General features: G+C 42.4%; 1 protein-coding gene across 1 annotated transcript; it reads right to left on the bottom strand.

Moving 5' to 3' along the window:
* Positions 1–161: 161 nt before the first annotated feature.
* On the bottom strand, positions 162–27,990 carry tbk1 (TANK-binding kinase 1). The gene is made up of 21 exons (XM_079494691.1): positions 27,909–27,990; positions 24,592–24,740; positions 19,717–19,857; positions 17,994–18,123; positions 17,411–17,592; positions 16,067–16,227; positions 15,554–15,664; positions 13,857–14,036; positions 13,120–13,316; positions 12,205–12,263; positions 11,146–11,237; positions 10,544–10,645; positions 9,842–9,920; positions 7,492–7,613; positions 7,279–7,355; positions 6,254–6,293; positions 5,481–5,582; positions 4,737–4,833; positions 3,949–4,049; positions 3,451–3,522; positions 162–2,475 (listed from the first exon to the last, which is right to left on the bottom strand). Exons 2-21 carry the CDS (start codon positions 24,676–24,678, stop codon positions 2,424–2,426), a joined length of 2,184 nt encoding a protein of 727 aa, XP_079350817.1. The 5' UTR covers positions 24,679–24,740; positions 27,909–27,990; the 3' UTR covers positions 162–2,423.

Genomic DNA, 27,990 nt, shown 5'->3' with positions numbered 1-27,990 from the left:
GAGGGAGAGAGAGAGATACGCGGACAGAACAGAAAAGTGGGTGAGAGGAAGGGGATTGTCCACAGGTCATGCACAAATTAGCAGTGGCACCACCTGCTGGGTCTGAGAACTGCAGCGTTTGCAAGCACTGCACTCATCCAACACTCATGTCCTCCCGAACCTCGAATAAGATTTAATATTTATTTTATTTACATGTCATGGAAACGCACATTATAAACAGAATCAGAGAAATGTCTATACAGGAAGGAAACACAACGATGGACTTGTGCAATCGGCAGATTTCAACTAGCTTGTTCAGAATTCACAAGTAAGCTGTTGCACCAGAGCAGATCCACCTGGAAGATGTGTGCTACTAATGAATACAGCAAAGGCCTGGTGTACTGTCTATATACAATGACATAATACAACGACGACGCTTTAGCACTTAACCCATTCAGGCCTGACGTCGAAATAAAAGAAAACGCTCTGAAAGAATATATATTCAAAGATTTGTGCCGCCTTTTTACGATTTTTCAAAAATAGCAGACCTACAAGTTCATAGCGCGCCACTCGGTGGCGCGCTATGAGCTTGTAGATCTGCTATTTTTCAATAGCTAAAGTATAACATAATGCTTAGTTAAAACACCAAAAGGGGTTCCCGCCCAAAATGGGTTTAGAGCTATAATATGACACACATGCGTCCTCAGGTCTAAATGGGTTAATCGAAATAAAAAACAGGCAAAAAGTTTTAACAGTGACTGTAGACAGAATTTCAATTACAAATAATGTCAACTGCGAATGTTTTATAAAAGTATTCATATAAGATCCCATTAATAAGTATTGACCTGTATTCAGACAGAAAACTACTTATGTGATATTCTTATCTGTGCCCTATCAAAGTGTCCTAGAGGGGGTTCCCAGCCAAATGATTGATAGTTAGGCACCGAATGCCTTATGGGTCTGTAACTCAGAGAGTGTACAAATGCAACCAAATGGACTGATTTCCAATTACACTCTCAGAGTTAAATGGTGATTTTACAGTGTAGATTGGGGTCCCACCATCAAATGGGGTTCAGTGATCTAATCAAATGCATATCAAATTGGAGGGTCCTTGAAGTTAAAATGTTTGAGAATCACTGCTATGGCTGTAATAATCTTCTCTTATGGGGGTCTCTGACTATCTTTTCAAATGGGGGTCCGCAGACTAATTTGAGAATCACTGCTATCGGTAACATGTAATTTATCTTTTCAGTTTCCTTTAGTTGTTGTTATGGGTGTTGGCCAAGTACTGTGCATTATTGAACTCATCCTAATGATTAGGAGCAGTGGTTAACTACTGAACAGCACCCGAGGAGCAGCTGGGGTGCTCTGGCTCAAAAGGACAATTCAACGCTAAACCCAGGAGGAGGCGGGCATTGAACCTGGGATCCCAAATAGTGGCCCTACTTCCTGAACCACTGCTGTACTGTGCCCAGCAGCCCGCCGTTCATTCCTGTGTCAAGTCAGTAGGGTCAGGTTCAGGTTTCGCTCTTTCAAAAAAAAAAGTGGGGTAAGTGATAATCTTTGGTTAAAACAAAATCATTGCTATAGTGTTTGTTCAGTAACAGAGGTCTCACTGTCTATAACAAACATAAAATAAATGTTCAATATAATATATAATATTAAAATAAATCACGCTTCTCAACAATTAAGAATAAAAGTAATCGATAGATCAGTCACAAAGGGAGTGACTTATTTTTGTTTACCAGTATATGGTTAATCATGTCACCGCCCCATCCCCGTTTTCGGTGTCGTGGGCCCAACTCACCAGAACACCAGTTTAGGGGAAGGCCACCATGACATACCTGCCCTCACTTACTCTACGTGCATTCAGAAATAAGGTAGGTGCGTGGTCTCATGGAGCCCACATTCCATTATAGGCTAGCTGTATAGTGAATGATGGTCCAGCAGATTTCCGACGTCCACTATACGTCCACCACTGATGGGTTAGAACAGTGGTTCTCAAAACCTTTTAATTTCAAGGACCCCCATAACTCTGAGAGTGTACAAGTTTAGGATTAGTTTCCATTTGAATCAAATCAATTTTTAACATCTGGATGGGGCTTCCATTGGAATGTTCACCCAGTTTCTGGCACATTCAGAGAATTTGTAATGTGTTTTGATTTAGTCTCGGCAGATGCGTGAAAAATATTCCTTCTTCTATATTCCTTCGTCAACAATTAGGTGAAAATTATGAACTTCATCTTTTGTGTTTTGATTACTGACCAAATTATACATGACAGAATCAGGAAAATTCCAGCAGATAAAAAAAAAAAAGAAAAAACATCTTACATTTTGAACACAGTATTTACAAAGATGAAGACACAGCATACAGTTATGTACATTACACATCACTGGCAGTCTCTGTCCAGTGCAGAAAGGAGACAGACGGAGACACTTTTGTCTCAGATTCTGTCCACGCTTCTCAGCCCTCCTTCCAGCGTCAGTGTGCCAAATCTGAAGATGAACCAAAGGCAAGAGTTAAATTATGACTATGTCTATAGCCTGACCGATATATCTGCCATTATTTGACTTTTTCCCCCTGATATCGGCCGATGTGTTTCCGATTTTAACTACTTTCAATCTTTCAGTCACTATACTTTGGGCATGGCATTCTTGGTGAAAATAGTATTTTAACTAATGCATTTTAGAGAATTGTAGATTGCTGGTATATACGCTTTAGGTCCACCGATGGGAACCCACCAAAAAGTGTCTCTTGCGTTCTGTGTGTGCGAACCACAGCCACAGCAGGATGTCTGGTCAATACATTTCAATGATAATGCACTGAGAAAGTTATTTTCTAAATAAAATGTGTACATGAGTGGAGTGGCCGTGCGCACCCAGTGAGAGGTGTACTGGTGTGTCACAGGTTGTGAATGGCTGGTTGGTCGCATTTACTATCAAAACCTGCTTTTCCGTGTGTCACATCTCGCCTCCATATATGGTCTTGCCTCGTGACATCACGCCTCGTGACACGTCACTCCACCATATATGGCCATCTCCATATATGAAGATCATGACACGGACCTCATCTAACCCTGGATAACCATACATGGAAAAGACTGGATCATCACCTAGATCTGCGTATATGGAGCCGGCCAGCAACTCCACATCTGACCTCAAACCTCAAACCCATAGATCTCCATATATGGAGCTGACCTGTACTGACATTCCAAATGTTGATCCCTCCCCACCTGTCCTTCCTGTTCTGACATTCCATATGTTGATCTGATCTCATCAAACCCTGCACACTCAAGACACGCTCCATATATGGCCAGTACAGAATTCATTCCATATGTTGATCTGACCACCATGGCAAAGCACCAGCACTGGCCCAGCAGTCTGCCGTCACCCAGGCGGATGCGTGCACTTCTCGCCCTCAGGGCAGGGCGTCTTACTGGTATATAGGGTTGAAGTGTTCTGGTGTCTCACCTTTCTAAGAAGTGGTTGTTCTCTGCCAGCTCTTTGACCACACCCTCCATTTCCTCCTTCAGTTTCTTCATCCTAAAACAGCGAAACATGTCAGCTCCTCTTAAAGATTTAAAAAACCATAAACTTTAATTACAGTGTATTTTGATACTAATACTTTTTGTACTTTAACTGAAATAATTTTTTTAATGCAGGAAAGTATTGCTACATTGTGGAATTGTTACTTTTACATCTTAAAGCGGAGTACTTCTTTCACCACTATGCGTCACTGACTGTACTGATAAATAGGGAGGACTCAAACACTGATGTTGATAAATCCTCTCTTACAGGGGTGAGGGTCCCTGGCACAAAATCTTCTTAGATGGGGGTCCGCCACGGCCAAATGCATATCAATGTACGCGTCCTCGACATTAAACGGTTTGAGAACCACTGCTTTACAGGAAAACTAAGTAGAACATGTGGCCTAGCTGGATGTCATTGGCCTTCAGGTGGTGTGCTCACCCCAGGGTCATCTCCACCAGTGTGTTCTGACTCAGGTATGCCTGTGGTTTGATCCCGCTGGAAGCCAGCGGCATGACCTTCTGAGGGAGCTGCTCCTGGAGCTACACACACACACACACACACACACACACACACACACACACACACGTTTGTATTACTAAACATTTTAGGCATTGAATATAGCCGAACAATAGCAGATTACAATTAAATTGTCAGCCTAAATCTAAAAAAAAACGTTTTAACGATAAAACAACCCTGGTATTTAGTGTGGTGATGTGTGTCATCCTTCGTATTTAGTGTGGTGATGTGTGTCATCCCTGGTATTTAGTGGTGACGTACATAATACCTGGTATGTAGTGGTGACGTACATCATCCCTGGTATTTAGTGGTGACATAGGTCATCCCTGGTATTTAGTGTGGTGACGTGTGTCATCCCTGGTATTTAGTGGTGACGTACGTCATCCCTGGTATTTAGTGGTGACGTACACCATCCCTGGTATTTAGTGGTGACGTACACCATCCCTGGTATTTAGTGGTGACGTACATCATCCCTGGTATTTAGTGTGGTGACGTGTGTCATCCCTGGTATTTAGTGGTGACGTACGTCATCCCTGGTATTTAGTGGTGACGTACGTCATCCCCGGTATTTAGTGGTGACGTACACATCCCTGGTATTTAGTGGTGACGTACATCATCCCTGGTATTTAGTGTGGTGACGTGTGTCATCCCTGGTATTTAGTGTGGTGACGTGTGTCATCCCTGGTATTTAGTGTGGTGGCATGCATCACCTTGATGACTCTCTCCATGACCATGGACACCTCCTTCTCCATGCTGATCAGCTGACTGGACAGACTGATCAGCTGTTTCCTCACATGCTGGACCTTCCTGTGAACAGAGAAAGGTGGTGGAGTAAGGAGTTAATTGCTCCATTGATTATCCAATGGAGTTAAGGTTTTGTCTGAAGCGCTTTTGCACACACACACACACACACACACACACACACACACACACACACACACACACACACACACACACACACACACACACACACACACACACACACACACACACACACACACACACACACACACACACACACACACACACACACACACACACACACACACACACACACACACACACACACACACACACAGTATTTTTAACTGCCCGGGCCAGTAAAATATATTTTTTTAACCAAGACACAGACGTAAAGGGTGTTCAATAGAATTGATTCATGAACAAAAATTACAAACATGGAGTTAGGTGGTTCCTTCCGACAGCAACGATACTATATACTGTACAGTACATGATATTAGACATTAAGGACAAAAGGGTGTCAGCGCATTGTCGGGTTCAAACCACCCAAAAAGGTCACTTTCTTTCCACATAGCATCGATGGCCGTTCCCAACGTGCGTCGTTGCCGTGTTGGAAGTGATAGCGGTTGTATTAACGTCAGTCTCAGTAGTATCATCTCATGTGCTTGCCTATGTTTAGCATTAGTTGATGCCCAGTTGGTGGAACAACTCACCTCATCCACTCCTCGCTCTTGGAGATGAAGAGGCGGTATTTCTGTGAACACTCCTCTGTGAACAGAGACCTGGCCTTGCTAGCATGGAGGACCAACTTCTGCCTGCGGAGGAGAAAAAGAAACACACACACCACTGGTTACCACCGAGGTATGCAGAAGAGCATTTCTCAAACAGTGGGTCGGTTCCCATGATTGGGTCACGGATCATTTTGTATGGGTCGCGAGTAATTATCCCCTTTTTTGACTTCCATTCAACTATCTCTCTCTCTCTCTCTCTCTCTCTCTCTCTCTCTCTCTCATTATTAAGTAGTGAAAATAGCAGATCTACAATCTCATAGCGTTTGGGTCGCGGGTCTTGAGCTAAAAAAGTTTGGGAACCACTGGGCAGAACACGTCAGGAAACTGGACAATAGAAGAGTGCCCAGTTAGTCTAGTGAGTATTTATTTCCTCTGCGACATTGGGATTGTATAGCATCTACAACATGAAGAATGTTCTTGTTGAATCTATGCCACAGTACTATCTATGGCTCTATGCCATAGTTAGGCAGTTCAAAAGGAAAAAGGGGGATCGAACCCTGTACTAGCAAGTTTTGATTGATTTATCCTCAACGACTCTACGACACAGTAGGGGAAATTACGTTCTCCTCTGCATGTATTCATTGTATTGTAGACATAATAATGATAATATTCATATCTAGCTAAAATAAAGCATGCCCACACATGCTACAGTGCGCACGCGCACGCACACACACACACGCGCACACACAGCTTACTTGTCAAATTTATGGATCTGTTCCTCATTGTAGGGTAGACCTAAATGGAAAGGACAGGAAGAGCAGACCTGAAATCACATATTGCCTTCTATGCATACTAGTATTGCATACAGTAGGAACACAGCTAAATCATTCTTCATTCATCAATTTGTAACTCTGAGAGTGTATACTTTGTGTATGTAAGCAAATGTACCCATACATAATAATATTTCTACACTCAATATTGTGATGCTAGGGTTTAAGTGGTTAAAGGTGCCTCAAAAGAACAAAGTAAAAATAAAATAAAACATAGCAAATGTTCAATCTCACAGCACGTCAGCGAGCTTGTACATCTGCTATTTTTGAAAAAATGTTGAGTGCGAGAACTACGGAATTAGAAGGCATTGGGAGAATCAGGCCTCAGGTCTTATAGTCCGGCAGCCGAGGTGGACGGGTGGGAAATTTGGTATATAGTCTTTTTTTATTGGCCTAAAATATTGTCTATATACATACCGGTACATTCATGAATCCACTTGCTGACCGGCTGAAAGTATTGGGCAATGTTTTTTATAGGGGTTTCTTGTGACCCTACCACTAACATCCTATGGCTGGCAAAAATGTCAAACTTTCCTTTTGCTTTAAGTAGCATGTGACATGTTAAACTAGGGGGTTGTCATGATTCTGAATCCATTCCAAGCATTAGTTTTGCACAAAATACACTCCTTGGGCTAAAAACGGCCATAGACGTCATGACAAATGTGGGTCAGCACATTTTGGGCAAGTGGCTATGGCTGCCAAGTAGTGTATTTTGTGCAAAACGACTTTGGATGAGTTCTGAGCAGTCCCAGACGGCCAAGACGTATCGATTGGCAGGTTAGTAAATGGCTGATCTTTACTTACGGTTCATTGGGGTGAATTTGGGGGTTTTGAAAATAAAAGGCCCTGTACATAATGTTGGCAGTGAAGGGACAGCGCCGGAGTTCAATGGTGGCAGTCAAAGTGTTTTAAGAAGCATTTCTCTGTGTTCGCTCGGCTCATGTACTCACGCCTCTCCGCCTTGTCCTTCTTGAACTGCTGGTAGATGGATGAGATGGCATCGAGCAGCACTTTGATCCTCTCCACACTGTAGAGACATGACAACACTCACACACCGAGACCCTGCTTTGATGTGTGCGCACTGCTGCGCAGCATGTGACTGGACGCATGGGCGCGCATACACACACACATGCTCGCACGCAAGCACGCACACGCATACATACTTGCGATCTTCTGGGTGTGTCCCCACTTGCTGTATCCATGCTTCTGACAACTGACCCCCTGACATGATCTTGTTCTTGATGTCCTGTGTTGTTCTTTCCATGGGCTCCAGGGAGCTGGAGATCTGCAGTGTGCACACACACACACACGTTACAAAGGTGAGACCGTTGTTGTCATACAGTGATGCATAGCATTACAGCCACGTCAATGTGTCAGTTAAGGCCTGTTGGAGCGAATAATGGGTGTTTCTGATGTGTCCCCTGCTTATACCTGGGTAATGTAGCGTCATCAAAGCCCCCTTGCCCCCTACTGTCAACTGAGTTCTTGAGATAAAAGCTTCTATAGACACATGACACAGACTTAAAGCTGCTATAAGCAATATTATGTCAAATTTTTAATGACCTTTTTATTTTATTTTTTTCGGACAACCAGAAATGAGTAGAACGCTCCCAAAACAAATGTAGTCTCTGTGACACATCTAGGGGCCGCAATCTGCATTCATTGGTCGATTTGCCTGTCTACTTCCTGATTGGTTAGTCATTGCGAATTTGTAACCGTTTTTTTTCCGACCAATGACAAAACTTTTAAGAACATCTTTGAATGCAGATTGCGGCCCCTAGATGTGTCACAGAGTCATATTAATGCATATAGCTATAGCAGCTTTAAGACGGGAGCATAAACATTTGTAGTTCATTTGCGCCACTTTTCTATGTGGTTAAATGTGCAGGTTTCTCGGCTGTTTTCGATAAGCCTCGTTAACCCACTTCTTGCAGGGAAGCTGTAGGCATTTGTGATGGAAATACACTATATCCACTGCATGATAAAATAGGCCTACTCTAATCTAAATCACAAACGATTTCCATCTCTGAAATCATTGATGGATACATTTTAGTTGGTGGAGAATGACAACAGCAAAATGTGAGGTTTATGAAATGTTTATTTGAAACGTAGTGTTTCTATGACTAGATATTACTCTACGGGTCTAAACATCTGATCATAGTACCGGCTTCGAGACTTAATGAAGCTAATAACCTTTACCTTTTGTTACGGTATGGGGAGGGGTCTGGGAAACGAATGTGAGGGAGGCTTTGGTAGCCAGGTAGCGTTACTACCATGGGAGCCGCATATTTTGGGTTATTGCACCCTCAGGCCACAAGATGGCAATTTGCATGTTGGTGGTAGGTTATGTCACCTACTCATTGATTAAAAGACAACACATGTGACTCCCTGTGTGTTTGGAGCCCGGGAGATGGGGCAGTTCTTTATGGCTATTTCTGCCTATTTTGGATAGTATTAGTGAAGAGACAGGAAATGGGGAGAGAGACACAGTGAATGACACGCAACAAACGCCGTCGGGCTCGGGACTCGAACCCGCGACTCAATGTCAGGCTGCATTCAATCAGCGTGGATGCAACAAAGATTCAGAGAAAAAAGGGTTTTAAACCAGCACTTAAAAACCTCACCCGGCGTACGGGTGTGAATTAAAATACGAGATATCTCGGATTTGGCAGCCAATGTGTGGTAAGTGCCCTTACCGCAAGCACACAGGAAATATAGGAAACGCAAAAGGAACGAGGAAATATACAGTATAGTCATATAAAAGGCTGAGGTTGGGGTGTAATACATGGTACATACAGTTGGAGGCCATCGATATTGTCCTTTTCTTTTTGCTGAGGTTTGCGTGATCTGCGCAAAAGGACAGTTAACCCATTTTGGGCGGGAACCCCTTTTGGTGTTTTAAACATTATGTTATAATTTAGCTATTGAAAAATAGCAGATCTACAAGCTCATAGCGCGCCACCGAGTGGCGCGCTACGAGCTTGTAGGTCTGCTATTTTTGAAAAATCGTGAAAATATTTATTTCAGAAAACTGGAGGATTTAGAAGGATTTTTTTTAATTTTGAGGTCAGGCCTAAATGGGTCAAATGATAAGGGACAATATCGGTGGCACCCAACTGTAAACAAGTGTTGCTGGATGCCAAGAGGAACCGTAGGCTTTTGGTTTTTTTTTTAAAGATATTTTTTTGCGGCTTACGCCTTTTATTGGTTGTTGAAGGGACAGACAGTAGGCTGACAGGAAACGGGAGAGAGATGGGGGAAGACATGCAGTAAAGGCCGTGTCGGGCTCGGGAGTCGAACCCGCGGCACACTGCGACTGGATTACCAGTCGGGTGCCCAGACGGTTACGCCACCGCCTGGGCCCGTAGGCTTTTGTTGAGTCCAAATGCCACCGTGACAACTGAATGGTATTGGGAAAACATAGTCACAACAACCCGCAGATGCTATGATCGACGATTGACGCAGTCGCGCGCCGAAGCATAAAGGAGGCTCCAGGGTTGGCGGTGAACTCACTCTCAAAACCTTCTTGCGCATGTCGGAGATCTGGTCGTATTCTGACGACAGCATGTTGGCCTGCATCAACACCTCTAACCTAGAGAACGACACCATGAGACAAAGAATGATGACACACAGACACCACGAGTCACACAAACCTATACAAAGATACTGTGGGAGTCCCTCTGTAGCAGTGTTCATTTGGTTGACTAAGACTAAAAGACTAAATATTTTGACATTTGGCATGGGGCCTTTTGATTTGGTATGGCTCAGGGCCCTCTGCACCGTGTGTGGTGTGTTATTCAAAAGACTAAGACTAAATGAGAATTTGCTGTCAAAATTAACACTGGATCAAGGGCATGTACTTATTTATTGTCATTCGATACTAAAATAATAACAAGACATGTTTTATGTGACTGTAATGCACATTCAAACCAAACTTTAATTTGACTAAAGATTAAAAGACTAAAATATTTTGATATTTTGTCGACTAAGAAGTCTAGACTTGGATAGATTATCATTAGTTCAGCCACTAAATCATTTCAGATGACAACATTAGGACAAAAACTATCTGGTCTGCTAATGAAATAAGACTAAATCAGAATTTTCTGTCAAAATGAACACTGCTCTGTAGTGCACAAAAAATACTGTGTGTGTGTGTGTGTGTGTGTGTGTGTGTGTGTGGGTGTGCATGTGCATGTGTGCGTGCGTGCAACTCACAGCTGTTCCGTCCTCTCCAGGATCTGAGTGCAATAGTTACATAGATGGATAACCTCTGCTGTCTTGTGCACAATCTCAGTGTAGTCCTCCTTCATCAACTCACTGACGGACGGACAGACGGATGGATCGATGGACAGACAAAGAGGTTAAATGTATAGTGACAGAAGGAATGCATTAGTTACATCCTACTCATCTAGAGCTTACATTCAAAGCCATTGTTAAATAGAGTACCGAAGTCCTGACGTCACTCGCTCATCGCTTGGTTTGGGGATGTAATTTCTCTATTGGAGAATATCATCGGCACATCTTAAAATCAACTCATATAAGCATTGTGGTCCAAAGATAAACAAGCCGCCTCTATATCGTTTACGGCAGTCAGTTACTCATATTTGATTTGTCCGTTTCTGGGGAAAATGTAACTAATTTGGTGGCGGCAAGTTGGCAACGTTAGCGTTTTCTCGACGTCGGTTGATGCTTCATATCCATATGAGTCAAACCGCTGTGTGCATTTGTTTATTTTTGGAACACAGTTCTTAAAACAGCATACCTACAGGCTCACGTCGACTAAGTATAAAATAAAATAACCATTTGGCAGTACTCACATCAAGCCACGCACGCCTTTTCTCACCAGCTCCTGATAACACAACAGTGACTCCGAGGTCTTCCATAGGTGCCCGATGTCACCTGCAAAGGTCTGGTTGGGGGAAGAAACACCACAAAAGCACCTGTGAATGTGTACAGTATGTCTATGTCTAATATATCGGATTTAGCAGATATTTTATAATAATTATGTTGAAAAATAAATAAAAAAGCCTGAAACACCCTTTTGTGATGATGAAGGCTGCAAATTATATCAGTGTTTTCTGGGGAAGCTTTCAAAAGAGTCAACAAGTTGGAATTTTTTTTAATAAGAATACTACATTCAAGCAGGTTATGTTGGGATATGGGCCAACATTTCAATACTGGTGCATCCCCAGTTTTGGAATAAAGCTTTTTCTTTTTCAAATTCAGCTTATAAGGACATTGCAATAAGGAAGGATTATTGTATGGCATTTCATTTGCTAGTATTTCAATAGCCAATTGTTTCAGCTATTGCATGTTTTCATTTACTGTATTAGTTATGCACGTCTTTGTCCTCCGTTTTATGTGAGAGCAGTCAGGCCCACAATGGAAATACACCTCTGACTTACTTGATTGTGTTTATTTTAATCCTCGATTGTTCTTTAACCCTCGAGTGTCTTGCGATGGTTTCAAGCCATCAAATCAGATCAGATCAAACAATTCCAGCCAGTCCCCCAGATGAGTGCAGCTCTTTGTTGGACACAAAGCTGTGTCCATTTCCATTCGTGATCAATTATTCATGATCAAACAAAAACCCAGCAGCCTTTTGCAATTGTAATGTTGTACTCTTTGTCTGGATAGCAATCCATTTTCTGTCATAAGTGACATGTCTGATACTGTAGCGCCTAAACCCCTATATTACAGTAGGTGTTACTGGTTACCGACAGAAATCCTAATTCTTCCTTTAGTCAGAAAGTTGCACTATATCTGTGTATTTGTTTTATTTATTTTGTATACAGTTCTTTCAGTCTGTATGCAAGTTGCATACATATAATTTAAGTTGTTTGTGTGTGTGAGTGTGTGTGTGTGTGTGTGTGTACCTTTGCATAGCTGGCGTCCAGGTCTAAGTCATAGCGAGGCTGGACTTTAGGTGGGCTGGCTGTAACGACAGGAGTCAGCATTCAGTGGCTTTGTTTGAAGTTCTTCTAGCAGCAGCAGGTATCAGTGTCTAACTAAGTACATATACTCAAGTACTGTACTCTAAGATGGTGTGCCGTGATTTTTGTATTTTTTCCAGTTTTTCATGTGTTTATGAGGTGACAGTACTTCATTAGACCCCTTGGAGTGGTTCATATGTGCAATGATGTCTTCCCTTTGTATTTAGGGTTTCTTCCTGGAGGCAGTCAAACGTGCCAATGAAAAAACCTGTGATATAGTGACATCACTATATCACTGCCACCATCCGACACAGTTCACAAGTTCACAATGTGAACAATGTGAACTTGTGAACCAGTGTTGATTTCGTCGACTAATACTATGACAAAAAATCGTCGACTACCTTTTTTCACTGACGAAAACTAAATGGAAACTAATTATATTGACAATTTCGTCAACAAATAAAAAGTAGACTAAAATGTTAGGAAGGGACTAGTGGACAAGAGATCCAGTATAAGTAAAGGACACAAGTAATTTTACACTTGGTTGCATGCTGGAAATAGCAAGTGTAAAATCAGCCATTACGACAGCATCAAGGCACACCAAAATACATTTTAATTGACCAAATCAACTGTAGATTTAGTCGACTAAAATCTTGTGAAATTTAGTTGACTAAAACTAGACTAACACTAAAACATTCCAGGTGACTAAAATGTGACAAATTGAAAACTATTCAAGAGACCATGACTAAAACCAAAATCTAAATTTACTGTCAAAAACAACACCGTTGTGAAACTCAATGCTGCCACCGTCTGGCGGAGTCAGGTTACTGTAGGTCTACTACCACTACTACTACTCACGGTCCTCGAAGATGAGTCCAACGGTGGCGACGGACTCTCGGCTCACGAACATGATGGGGTTGTCCCGGGTGGTCCTGGGGAAGTTCTTGGCCTGTCGGTTGGGGTCCAGCACCAGGCGGCGCCCCTCGTACAGCAGCTCCTGGTTGTGAGGGGCGATGCTGGTCCGGCGAGACATCAGCTCCTGGAACAGTGTCGCCCTGTAGTGCAGAGGTTCCCAAACATTTTCATTAGCCACATTTGAAAATATATGGCAAGGACCCCTATAAGAGAAGATTTTTACGGCTCTAGCAGTGATTTTCCAACATTTTCATTTCAAGGACCCCCAGTTTGATATGCAACAGGCTACGTACCCCCATTTAATGGCCTTCCTATCTCTGGGAGACTGGGACCAAATGGACCCATTTGTAATTATTTGTAATTATTATTATTAAATGTGTCCGTGGCAAGACTTGGCAGTAGATCTTACGTGTTGTAATCGTGAATGCACACACACACACACACACACACACACACACACACACACACACACACACACACACACACACACACACACACACACACACACACACACACACACACACACACACACACACACACACACACACACACACACACACACACACACACACACACACACACACACACACACACACACACACACACAGTACAGTAGTATTATCTTACGTGCTGTACTCATGAATGTACAGAGTACACACGGTACAGTAGTATTATCTTACGTGTTGTACTCGTGGATGTACACGTGGTGCAGCGTGGCCTGCTGCAGGCTGAAGGCGTACACCACGGTGCGGTGGAGGATGTCGCTGGTCTCGGCGAAGAACTGGTCGAAGCCCCAGCACTTCTCCTGGTCCGCCTCCAGGATGTTGGCCAGCACGGGGGTCAGCAGGCTCTGGAGACCCCTGGAAGGACAGGAGGGCAAGGCAAGCTTATTTCTGAGCACATTTCTCAACGACACGGCAATGTGCTTTACATAAAATATTCAAGGACAACTCCAGAATAAATAGCATAGAGAGTTGGACATTTCACTTTAAAAAAAGACTGTCATTTTATCATCTACTCCGGGGTGTTCACAAAAGCCTGAGTAGATGATAAAAAGACCTGAAAGTGAAATATCCCTTTAAGACCATTTTGCTATTTTTTTAAACATGTTGGACAGTTTTACGTCAAGGTGCCCAGATGTCCCTAGTGCATGGAATAAAACTAAATTAAATCTCAAGACTGAAAATGTAATGATGATGTTTAGGTATGATCATTCTAAACCTATTGTTGCTGCTTTTCCACATAACCAACCAGCCAACCAGCTGAAGAAATCACAGATTTGAGGCAATAACGGCTTTTATGACATTTCTGAGACCATTCATGTTCATGGAAGATGCTTCTAAACTTGTATTCTATTCCTAGAATACTCTTTCATCTTAATAATAACTAATGACCAAAATAGCCTATCTACAAGCTCACAACACGTTTCACAGCATGCTTTCACAGAAGACATGCTGGAATTCAATGGAATCCAAATGACTGAAATCAGTTGTGGCGACTGAGAACTTTAATCCATGCCGTAGTGCCCACCTATCCTGTTACCCAATAGAACTAGGAAAATTAGCCTATATGTTATTTAATCTGGAGTTGTCCGTTACGCAATGGAAACACATCATTCAACAAAAAAAAAATCTGAAAAATAAGCATGTAAAATGAAAAAAAATTGTTTTTTTTTTGTGATTTAAAAAACGTATAGTTGCAGTTCGCTGGGAGATTGTTCCAGATATGGTGAGCATAAAAACGAAATGCTGCTTCTCCACGTTTTAGTTCTGAATATAGGGACAGAGAGCAGACCTGTCCCAGATGACCTGAGTTCACACAAGATCAATGTATTTTGGCCCAACCACTCAGCAAGCTTTATAGACCAGCACCAGATTTCTAAACAGATTCCACCTGGCTACCATCAGACTGCTGAACAAGGCCTGAACACCACCTGTTTCTCTTTTCCATATGTTGGTTCCTTCGTGTGGATTGGTTTTTGTTTTCTTTATTGTGTTTTTCTCCTCGCTCTCCCTCTCCCACAAATGCTTTCCCGGATTTAATCCATTGAGACCTAGAACGCATCTTTGTCACCTTAACGATTATTTTAAACTTTAACTGTTGAAAAATAGTCAGATGCCCGTAGTTTCGAGTAGTCGAGTGTGTAAATCTGGCATTTTTGAAAAATCGTGAAAATGTGGCGCAAATCTTTGAATATATATTCTTTCACAGCGAAAATTCTCTTTGCTTCTGGGGGGTCCCTGGAAAATATTTTGAGATGGGGGCCAGTGGCCAAATACATATAATTGTTGGGGTCCTTGACGTGAAAAGGTTTGAGAGCCACTGACATAGAAACATAGGTTTTGCAGAAAGCTGTTAGGATGTAGGAGGAACGTACTTGGAGAGGCTGCAGGACACCGGCATCTCGGTGCTCCACTCGATCTTTCCATTCTCAAACTTCTGCTGACCAGAGATGGTCCCAGAGGGCTTCTCTGTGATGATTTTATACCTGAACAACATGACAAACCAACTCAGATTATAAAGAAATAACTTCTACCTAACTAATAACTACCAGAGATGGTAGTTATTAGTTGGCTTCTCTGTGATTATACATAAACTAACAACCATGGCCTAGTATCAGTAGGCCTGTCACAATTATTACATAATCAGTTCATATCATATTTTGTTTGTGGAACAAAATAGAAATAAGCCTTTGGCTTCTTTTCTATGTACGGTCTATACCTTTAAACTGACAATAAACTATTCAACCAATCAAGTAATAAACTACAGTTTGTCATGAAAAACGGTAGAGAATTCCACTGAAAGTCGAGACCAAAGATCAGCTGGATTACGGAAGACAGTTTTCTTGTTATGCAGAGTGCTCTGCAACGTCCGCCTGGCTGCTACTCACATGACTTCCTTGTTCCTGCGCGGCCCTTCGAAGGGTCTGAAGGGGAGGCTGCCGGTGGCAGCGTGGAAGAAGGTCACACCGATGCTCCACAGGTCCACTGTGGCCCCGTACTTCTTCTGGTGGTCCTTCCTCAGCACTGCACGCTCATACATGTCTGGATGCTACAACACGCGCACAGAACAATGTTTAGTTATAGTGTCCGTCCGACAACCAGCAGCACGCAACAAATCAGGCATAACTTCGACCCCAACCACTAAACATAATCTCTAAAGACCTGAATCTTTTCCTAATTGTAATCCTAACTCTATAAATCTACTTGTCTTAAACCATAAAATAACAGTTATCTTGTGTCACAATATCCATTTCTCAAAATCGACTATACTGTACTTGTGGGGAGTCGTTTGGCCCTCACAATTATGAAAAACAAGCACGCACGCACACATACACACACACACACTGAAAAGGAACAGCGACGATAATGTTGTTTTTGTCCTGCTCATACTGTGGTGACGTGCGAGTGTCACCTCAATCCAAAGGACATTTAACAAAATTAGCTCTCTGTCCATTTATCAACACTAGAAAACATCTCACGCATTAAACAAAGCCACATTGAACTTTAACATTGACTTGAAGTGCTAACAGAGAGCATTGTGGCTAAGTCTGTGCCTAATACTGCTTATGTGTTGCTTTAATTGGCCATATTACAAAGGCAGAACTCGTCAGGGACTAACAAAATTCTCCAGCAAAATAACACACTCATGGTATGAAATCGACTCAGTGCATATTGCATAACCATAGTTCCCTTTTCCAGAAGGTGGTATAAACATTTCCTGTTCTGGGTCAGTTTCTCATCAGCAGATTGGCACCGGAAACCAACATGAAGGTGTTTCCAGTTCAAATCAGCTGGTGAGCCAATCAAATGAAGCTATGAGGAACTGACCGAGAACAGTAAATGTTCATGCCACCTTCTGTTAAAGGGAACTACAGTTATGCAGAGACTATTCGGGTAAATGAGTAAATGTCAAGGATTCAAACACATCATGTTATCACAAGAGTACAAATGGAACCAAATGGACCCTAACGGGTCCAATTGTACACCCTCAGAGTTAAATTAACATTGATTTTACAATATAAATTGGGGGTCCCAGAGATAGAAATGCCATTAAAAGGGGGTCCGTAGACTAATGCATGTCAAACTGGGAGTCCTTGAAATTAAACAGGTTGAGAATCACTGCTAGAGCTGTACAAATCTTCTCTTATGGGGGGTCCCTGGCATATCTTTTCAAATGGGGGGTCCGTGGGCTAATTAGTGTCAATGAAAACGTTTGGGAACCCCTGTCTTACCAGGTACTCCTCTGTGCCGTAGAGAGAGACAAACTGCTCGTCGTCCTCCAGCTCTCTGGCGGCGCCGAAGTCTGTCAGCTTATAAACGGAGCGTCCGTCCTCGCCGATGACACGCATGATGTTTCCGGGTTTGATGTCGCGGTGAACGATGCCGTACTCCCTCAGGTGGTTCATCCCCGCAACTGGATTCGCACACAGAGAGAGAGAGGACAAATAAAAACTAGACTATAATGTCATGGAGGGACTAGTGGAGAAGAGATCTAGTAGAACTATAAGACAAGTAATTTTATGCTTGGTTGCATGATGAAAATAGCCGATCTACAAGGTCACAACGCGTGGCTATTTTCAGCAAGTGTAGATCAGCCATTACGACACCATCAAGGCCTGCCAGACTAAATCAACCGTAGATTTAGTAGACTAAAATCTTATGATATTTAGTCAACTAAAACTAGATTAATGCTAAAACATTCCAGGTGGCTAAAATGTGACTAAAACAAAATCAAAATTATTCTAGAAGACTGACTAAAACTAAAAATCTAAATTTGCTGTCAAAATCAACACCGAGGCGTGCTTGCTTGCTCACCCACGTCCTGCAGCACGATGAGGAACTCGTCCTCGGGCAGACCATAGGCGTTGGACGACTCCTCCAGCACGGTGTAGAGACTCCCGCACGGACAGTACTCCATCACCAGGACCTTGTGACGTGTGTTGGACTGGTGGGGAGGACAAAACCCATCTGTTAACACTTTAAGACACAAAACCAGATTCTAGAAAATGTCTTCTAAATCAAACCATTTCATATCAAAGACCACCAAAATTATATGAAATTGGCCGACGACCCCCGTCTGAAAATATGTTGTTCCAGGACCCCCCAGAAGCAAATGTTTGAGTTAAAGAAGTTCACTGTGAAAGAATATATATTCTTCTTTGCACACATTTTCTGGGCACAGGTCTCCACCAGGAGGATAGTAGTGTGTGTGATGTTTTGCAAAATGTTTAGGAGTAATATAATCATGTTTTGTGTGTGTGTGTGTGTGTGTGACTGTGTGTGAGAGAGAAAGACACTGCTTGGCCTGTTGTAGCGCCACCATGAGGCTGATTTGAAAACTGTCAAGTGGCATTTCTTCCTCAGCCTAGTGGGAATATGCATGCACAGTTTCACCGCAATCGGATGCTGCGTTGAGTAGTTGTGGCGATTTGTACAAAACGGGTACAAAGCGGGCAAATTTGAATAACATCTGAAGGAGTAATATTAGAAAATGTGTTTTACATATGTCGGCCTCCTGGTGGCGCTATAAAGAGCAGATGTGAATTTTTTTTCCTTGGCCTCTAGGGAGTTGGCATACAAAGTTATCCACAAATCCGTGCAGTTGGAGGTAAAAACACTTTTCGGCCAGTTATAGCGCCACCATGAGGCTGAGTTGAAAATGTTCACGTGGCATTTCTTCCTTGGCCTAGTGGGAATGTGCGTGCGCAATTTCACGGAAATCACACAATGTGTTCATGATTTGCAGGATTTTGTTTGAAACTGAGCACTCCTGCGAACTTTGGAAGCCAATCGTAGCCAATCAGGATGGAGTCTGAGAAATCTGAAAGACCCGTTTCGTTGAATGGCTCTAGAGAGACTGTGTACCAATTTGCGTGATGTTTGACTTTGGACAAAATCTGTAGGTGTACTGTTGCACAAAGCGGCCTCCTGGTGGTGCTAAAACAGGCTGTTCTGGGCAGAGGTTCATTGTTGGCATCCAGGGAGTGTGTGTGCAAAATTTGGCATCGACCGGGTTAACGGTGCCGGAGATTAGCTGTTCACAGACGGAAGGACGGACGGACGGACGGACGGACACACGGACGGACGGACGGAGTGCAAAACATACTTTCTCCCCATGCCTTCGGCCTGGTGGAGACAAAACATACTCTCTCTCCATGCCTTCGGCCTGGTGGAGACAATAATGGTTAAAGTGGTTAAAAGCTATAAGGTGACACAGATGCATCCTCAGGTCTAAATGGGTTTACACTTTATGTCAGAACTCTGGGGAACCAGCGCCAAGCTAGAACTCAGGAACCATAGCCTGGCTTGACCAGCCTCATAGCATGGATTCACTGAAGATTCCTCCCCTCTCTGGAGATTTTTGGAGTATCTGGAGTATTTTGAAAAAGTTTTGATATGATAAACAAAATGCAGAGAGAGAGAAAAAAAAAAGCGACCCGTAAAAATGTGTCCGCGACCCACAAATGGTTCCCGACCCAGTGTTTGGGAAACGGTATTGTTTTAAAGAGTGCGTTGATGCCGCCGGGCTCCAACTGACCTCTTCCTCCACAGCGAAGAGCTTGACGATGTTCTTGTGGTTGAGTTTCTTCAGCACCTCGAACTCCCTCATCTGCACGTCCAGCGGCCGCAGGAAGCTCAGGTTGTTGAACACTTTCACCGCATACAGGTCACCCGTTTTCTACAACAATAAGGCAAAAAGCTCTAATTAATAACACTCAATTACTCAACTTGTCTTGTGCATGATGTGTACCAACCCGCTGGTGGCTGATCTTTCTGCATCTCTCTCATATTGTGACTTTATATATTTTGCATGAGAGGGGGACAGGTGGTGTTAGCTGCTTTAGCAGACAGATCGAGAGTCCAATGGAGTTAAGAGGTTTTGTCAACACCGCTTTTTAATACTGGTTCAATATTGTTTTAACCAAAACGCAGACGTAAAGGGTGTTCAATAGCATTGATTTATGTACAAAATCAAAAACCTCAAAAATGGAGTTGGGTGGTTTCTGCAGGACAGCAACGATTATTATGTATACTATATGTGTATATATATTTTTTTGTATTATTATCGATTATTTGATTAATGGAAAAAGTCATCGATAGAATAATCGCTAAGATTTATTGGTTGGTTATTTTCCTAATGTGAGAGAGACACTGTGGTACTTATAATTATTTTTGTTAAATCAAGCAATAGTCTTTAGTCTCCACTGCTGGATCAGACAGTGCTGTCGTCTGCCAAACGGGCCAAACAAATCTAAGCAGGTAATCATTTAAAACATGAGACATATGATCTGTCTGGCGTGTCTGCTAATGAAAATCCATACAGACAAAACAAACAGGGCGTCAGGTCCAGGCCTATCCTCATACCTGTAGCTACGGCATACCGGCGTACGCACAGACTCTACAGAGAGGTGCTGGGAAACTCCCCACGAAAAAAAACATAGAGGGGCTAGGGGTGAGTTATATCGTCACTGTCAGGTAGAAACCTTGTACGTCCAAGTTAAAACTGTGGGGTCCGTATGCTTTTCCGACCGTCATTGGTCCGACATGTGGAAAACGACCAGATTAAAGTTGGCGAAAATGCGCTGCTCCGTGCTTGCAGTTATAGGATCGGTCTCAAAATACTACTAAAACATTGATGACGCAAAAATAATGTCACCGTCTGTCGCTTTTGTTTTGTGTATTTCTAATGTTTGAAGGCAGTGTAATCCGTATCGGCAGATATGACCCTGCAAATAATCGGAGATCGGTCATAATTTCATAATCGTGCACCCTTACAGAGATGTATACAAATGGGGGTCCGCAGGCTGATAAATGTCAATTTGGGGGTCCTTGACATGAACAAGTTTGGGAACCACTGCTCTAACGGATCCAATGTAGTTATTATTTAGTCACCAGCTCTTGTTCATACGTCTTATTTAGTTCAATATTTATAGACACACACAAAACATTATTGACAAATGGCAAAAAATAGCAGATCTACACACTTGTAGCTCTGTTATTTTTTTCTACGTTTGTGTAGTGTGACGAACTTAGGGTATTATTTTACCACAAGGGAAACCACAAAAATGAAATATGGAGATACAAGGTTTGCCAGGCGACAGCGGCGCCGGCGATATGCTGCAGAAATGATGGATTTCAAAGGAGAGCAAGAAATGAAAGATAGAGGTTAATAGTTTAATCTATGGGTGGGTTAAAACTTGTGCAATGCATGCATAAGCACACAGACATGCGTCACACACACACACACACACACACACACACACACACACACACACACACACACACACACACACACACACACACACACACACACACACACACACACACACACACACACACACACACACACACACACACACACACACACACACACACACACACACAAATCAAACTTCTACATTTTCAAAGGCTAAATAGGGTGGGGGGAAAAGGCAGCAACACACACTGTGTAAGTAATATGTGTATCCGTGTGCAGACGCCTAGAGAGTCTCTATGCATGCCTAGGATATATTCTATTCTAGGCCATGGTCAAGGACCTCATTTAAAATATTATCAGGATGTCTTAATGTAGCCTGACACTGGGTGTAATCATTTATCAAACTAATCGCTTTAATTGATTCGACATTTTCACTACCAAAATAACTGATACCCCAAACAGTGGGCCGGGTCCCTAATGTGGGTCCAGAGACATTTTCAGGCCAAACCATTAACAAAGCATTAACAAAGCCGTCTCTTGATTGATATTTTGAAGCTAAAATAATCAGTTTTAAATACTCTATTATATTACACTTTTACTCGACTACAATTATTTGAAAAAAATCAGTAACTTTGTAGATTTAGATTATTATTATTACAAAACATGCAATATCCACTTCAGCCCTATATACATTTTACTACTTATTTTGATGGAAATAAGTGAATTAGCACAAAACCCAACCCCCATTGAGGGCTTATATTAGGGGAAATAGCCAATAATGCACTTTTGCACAAAATAACACCTGATCCTCTTTGGTAGGGACGTAACAACTACAAATAAAGGTAAGAAAGCCTTCTAGCATGGAATTCATCCTTTAAAGAATGTGAGTACTTTTGCCACCCCTGGCCTTATTGAGGAATGCCGTTAGCCTGGGTTCCAGCCTGAAAATGTTACTGCGCTACTCAGTCTGGACAGTCTCCTAATCTCCAAGGTAGGCGGGACAAATGAAAGGTTGAAATGGAACCGTGGCTTCTGATTGGCTGTCCGTGGTGCGGGTTGAGGAAAAACACCAATCCAATCCACTTTATTTATATAGCACGTTTCAAAACTCAGGGTTTACAAAGTGCTATACAGGAGAAAATAAAAACAAATACACTATAGCTACCACACAGAACAACAACAGCGAGAATACAAAGTACAAACAGTGAAAACAACTGAGACACATCACAGAAAAGCAACAGCATCACAGTGAAACAAAACATATACAAGGACCGAAGGAACTCAAGTGGGGTTAAAAGCCAAGGTATAAAGGTGGGTCTTTAGGCGAGATTTAAAAGTCTCGATGGAAGGGGCCAATTTGACGTGGGAGGGACAACAGAAAAGGCTCGGTCGCCTCTGGACTTTAAGCGGGTCTTCTTTGTGACCCTGAGATTTAGCTGGCCCTCAGACCGCAGTGACCTTGGAGGAGTATAGACCTCAATAAGGTCAGACAGATAAAGAGGAGCCAGACCATTAATAGATTTAAAGACAAACAAAATAATTTAAAAATCAACTCTAAAGCGGACAGGGAGCCAGTGAAGGGAGGCCAAAACAGGTGTGATATGCTCACGTCTGCGAGTACCTGTGAGTAGACGTGCGGCCGAGTTCTGGACTAGCTGGAGTCGAGGGAGGCTTGATTTAAACCAACGTAAAGTGCATTACAGTAGTCCAACCGCGTAGAAATAAAGGCATGGATAACCCGCTCAAAATTGCTAAAGGATAGCACAGACTTGATTTTAGCCAGCAGCCTTAGGTGATAAAAACTTGAGCTGACTACCGCATTTACCTGTTTATCAAGTTTAAGGGCGTCTAGTTTGACACCAAGGTTAGAGACCACAGGTTTCACATATGGCTGCAGGGAACCTAGGTCAGTGGGAACGATACCAGGACTGCTAGGTCCAAACACTATAACCTCCGTTTTACTTTCATTGACACTTAGAAAGTTAAGAGCCATCCATGCCTTGTCACTGAAGCCCAACACACACCGTCTGTGAAGCGGGTGCGCAGCGACGTGGCACAGTATTGCCGCGCGTCATAGCCGCACAGCAACACCCACAGGACGCGGCGCGCTACTGTGCGGCTGGCCAGCCACGCCCACGGTTTCCCGGATGGAGGCCGTGCGGCAACGCCTGGAAAATAGAACAGCGGCGTATCGGAGCGTCAGGCGAGGCGTGAAAGCGCGCGTCTGACACCGCCGGTGTGGGATAGGTTCATTGAAAATAACGGAGGCGGCTGTTTTGACGCACGGCGTTCACAGACGGTGTGTGTTGGGCTTGAGACAGTCAGGCAGACTCATAACTGCATCAGTGCTGGAGGTGAGAGTTAGTGAGTGAGCGCTGACAAGGGGATATTTGAGAAAGCGGTTTTCTCAAAGCAGCAGCAGAAGGTAACAAAACGGCAAAAACAATGTTGGGGTTTTCTCCTGTCTGCTAGTGCCTGCGGTGTCAGCCTATGAGCCTGGGAACACTGCTCCGACACTACTGTGTGCAACACTTTGACCATGAAGGATTTACAATGTAGGCATTTAGCAGACACTCTTACCCGGAACGACTTACAAGGTTAATAATCACATACGTAGAATGAAGAGAGAGAAACCGTGTAGTGCCTCAAGAAACTAATAGGATGCCAGGTAAACCAAGAACCTGGCTGGCATCTGTACAAACAGCAAATTTTGATTTTAGTTTTAGTCATAGTCTCTTGAATAGTTAGTTTTAGTCATATTTTAGTCACCTGGAATGTTTTAGTGTTAATCTAATTTTAGTCTACTAAATCTACGGTTGATTTTGTCACCTAAATTGTCGTAATGGCTGATTTTACACTTGCTGAAAAGAGCAGATCTACAAGCTGACAACGCGTCGCAGCGCTATTTTCAGCATGCAACCAAGTGTAAAATGACTTATACTGGACCACCCGTGTCCACTAGTCATTTCCTAACATTTTAGTCTAGTTTTCATTTGTTGACAAAATTGTCAATATATTTTGTCTTAGTTTTAGTCATAGCTTAGTTTTCATTTAGTTTGTCAGTGAAAAAAGGTAGTCGAACATTTTTTGTCATAGTATTAGTCGACGAAATCAACACTGATGCCATCTAAAAAACATTCCGTACATCGAAACTATAGGCTACCAGGTCAACAATGCACCTGGCATCTGTCTAAATAACTACTACTAAGCACTTACCTTGTGTCTCCCGCGGTAAACGTTAGCCGTTGCTCCCTGACCCAGCAGGTCTGATATGAGCCACAGGTAGTTGGTTGTGCTCTGCATGGTGGAGGCTTTGGTTGACCGGCTTGGTCACTAGATCACCAACTACTAGTAGGTTGATCCTCCTGACAGGGACAGAAACAGCTGGTCAACTCAATATATCACCAACTGGTGGGTTGGTCCTGAGAGAGACGGAGATCACCAACTAGTTCCTGAGGGACAGAGACATTTCAATATTCAATTAAATGATTGTGAATGAAATTGAATGTGAACGTTGTTCACATAGTACCTGAGATAATATAATTAGATATATAGTGGAGATTGGAGAAGCGACATTGTCCCACCCTGTGGAAGCAATTTGTGTGACAGTGGAAAGTGGCAATGAAAAACTCCCCCTTTAGTACAGGAAATCTATGGAAAATACAGGATCAACCTCTAACTAATTGCAAAAAAAACGAACTCAGCTGATTTTGCATCTTCAATATATCCTGAATAACAGAAAAAAAGTTGCCTGGAATTGTCTGAGGGGAAAGTGTTGAAAATGGCCTGTACAGTATGGCCACCATTGACATCCTATTATAAGGTCATATTTTCTAAATGTCCTTATGCTTTAAGTAGCACGTGACATATCAAACTAGGGGGTTTTCATGATTCCAGGCAACTTTCTTTCTGTTATTCAGGATATATTGAAGATGCAAAATCAGTTGAGTTCGTTTTTTTTGCAAAATAGAAGAAACGTCAGGCGAGGCAGACCTGGGATTCCCAGGAGAAAAAAACAGCGCCCCGACTCCCGAGAGACAAATACAGTAGGTCACTAGTAGGTTGAGCTCAAATTGTCATAACAGAGTCAGAGATCAGGAACCACGCCTGTGTAAAGGGACAGGCTGTGTGTGTATGTGTAACTGCAGCCTTAATCCCTTTAGGGTTAGGGATTGATCGAATACTTATTAGTCAGAACTCAGAAATAAATTTGAATTTATTTTTATATAAATCTTCTCTTCTGCATGGGGGTCCTTGGCACAAACATTTTCAGATGGGACATTCAAAATGTTCCATTTTCGAGATTTTTCTGAAATATTATATTCTAAAATAGCAGATGTACAAGTGTCACGCTGCAAGCTTGTATATCTGTTATTTTTTTAATATAATAGCCTACCAAAGTACTATAAAATATGGTTAAAATAATTGTGTCTGGGGATCCCGTCTCCTCTCCTGTTCCAGTTAATTTCCCACAGTAGCTTCATTTGATTGACCCAGCAGCAGATTTGAACTGGAAACACAGCTGAAGGTGTCTTGTGCTGCTTCCCCAGTTCCAAATATTCTGCTGAGCCAAGCAGACAAAGCTATGGGGAAAATGAATAGGAAACACTGTATGCCACCTTCTTAAACCGTGGAGTACAAAGCCTATATTAGCAGTGATGCAAATAGCATCGGCATCCTGTATCCTTAAACTCACTAAAGAGAAAAAACGCAATCAAGTCACCCTCCAGGGTTTCTGGGATGCAATACTGTACTCTAACGTTGTTGAAGTAGGACTCATAAAATGTCCTAATCTAAAAGACCACCCCTGAGTACCGGGAACATTACATTGAAAAACTATTTACATCACTAGAGAGCGTCTAAAATAATAACATGCTTTGACTTTGGCTACTTCTTGCTATAAACCAGTGGTTTTCAACCCTTTTCATATCAAGGCCCATTATTTATCCGGCATTTGAGCTGCTGTAAAGTAAACAACCAAGCTAGCAACCAAACATTGTAACCCTCTATCTATTTACACACAATAGAACATAAAACAGAATTTCCCTGTAGGAACTTTGGTTGTGGTGAGTTGACAATAGAAAACAGGACCTTTGCAGTCTTCCTCATTCAAAGCAAATAACAACACTATTACATTAATTTATTACTGTAGGTAGGAGGCCAACTGCTTCTCACAAAGGTCTGTCTGTGTGTCTACAGAGACTTGGAACATAGACTCTGGACTACTTTTGTATTGTGGGAGCCACCCAGCAACAACACTCCTGGCAGTATCACCAGTCAACAGTGAATATTGACTGTGGTTTTCATATTCTATAGAGTATAGACCGGTTATAGTCTCTTGTCTTAAATGTACAGTATATCAAACAACAGTGGTTCTCAAAATGGGGTCCAGGGGGTTCTAGAGTTGCAAATTGCGGCTACCCACTCCCCAGCTAAATCAGTTTAACCTCTTTAACCATCTTAAATCCTACATCGGCTAATTTAAAAAAAGAACGAAAAAATCTTGGGAATGTGGAAAATGTGGAATTATTTTAAAAGATTAACACAAATCTTGTATGGGTCCCACTATGGCAGTGGTTCCCAACGTGGGGTCCGGGGACCCACAGGGGTCCTTGAGGGAGTTCCAGGGTCCCAGCAAAATGATAGTTTAGAACCAAATGGACCCTTATGGGTCTGTAACTCTGAGAGTGTACAAAATACAAATGGAATCAAATGGACCCGTGAAATGCCATTAAATGGGGGTCCGTAGACTGCATGTCAAACTGGGGGGTCCTTGAAATGAAAATGGTTAAATCACTGCTAGAGCTGTAAACATCTTCTCTTATGGGGGTAAACTTGGCATATATTTTCAAACGGGGGGTCCGCGGGCTAATGCGTATCATGTTGGGGGTCCTTGACATGACAACGTTTGGGAACCAATGCCCTGGAACAGGGTTAGAATTTCTTTCAGAATGTAGATTTGTTTTAGTCAGGTTACAAACTGACGTCATTGCATAAGACGGGAAATTCCCCCTAGGCCTCAAGCAGTGCGTTGACTTAACAAATCAGATAATACATTGCTTAGTATATATATATGATGTTATATGTATGTAACACATTCTTCCTATCCATGTCTGTTATATTATATTTGAAAGATACTGAACATTTTCTATTAAACGTAGACACAAATATTCATGTTGTTTTTACATACAGAAAACATGCTAGTTTAGAATAGAAGGGCAAAGTTAGACTCGACTACAAAACGTTGGAAAACCGTTAATATTTGGCTTTTTAAGTTTCTAATAATTTCCCCATTTTCTAACATGAGATATGAAAACAATTTCACTTTCATTTCCACACTGACATGGTGGACTGACTGACAACAACAACGGAACTAAAAAAAAACACACTGTCACACACTAAACATCGAATATAATCAGCCTTCACTGCAGTTAGATGCTGGAACAAGTATTTAAACGAAACAACGTTCATTAATTAAAACGTAACAGTAATTAATCTAAGAATAGGTTGATATTTTGTTATTATTTCCTCACCCGTTCACCGAGTCCTCTCTTCCGGCTGTCTCAGGTCACGTGGTGTGGAATGATTCAATCAGAGAAGGCCGAGCTGCTGCTG

Source organism: Electrona antarctica, assembly GCF_951216825.1.
Source record: "Electrona antarctica genome assembly, chromosome: 23".
Taxonomy (NCBI): Eukaryota; Metazoa; Chordata; class Actinopteri; order Myctophiformes; family Myctophidae; genus Electrona; species Electrona antarctica.
The sequence above is the reverse complement of the archived record's forward strand: the minus strand, read 5'-3'. Positions and strand labels throughout refer to the sequence as shown.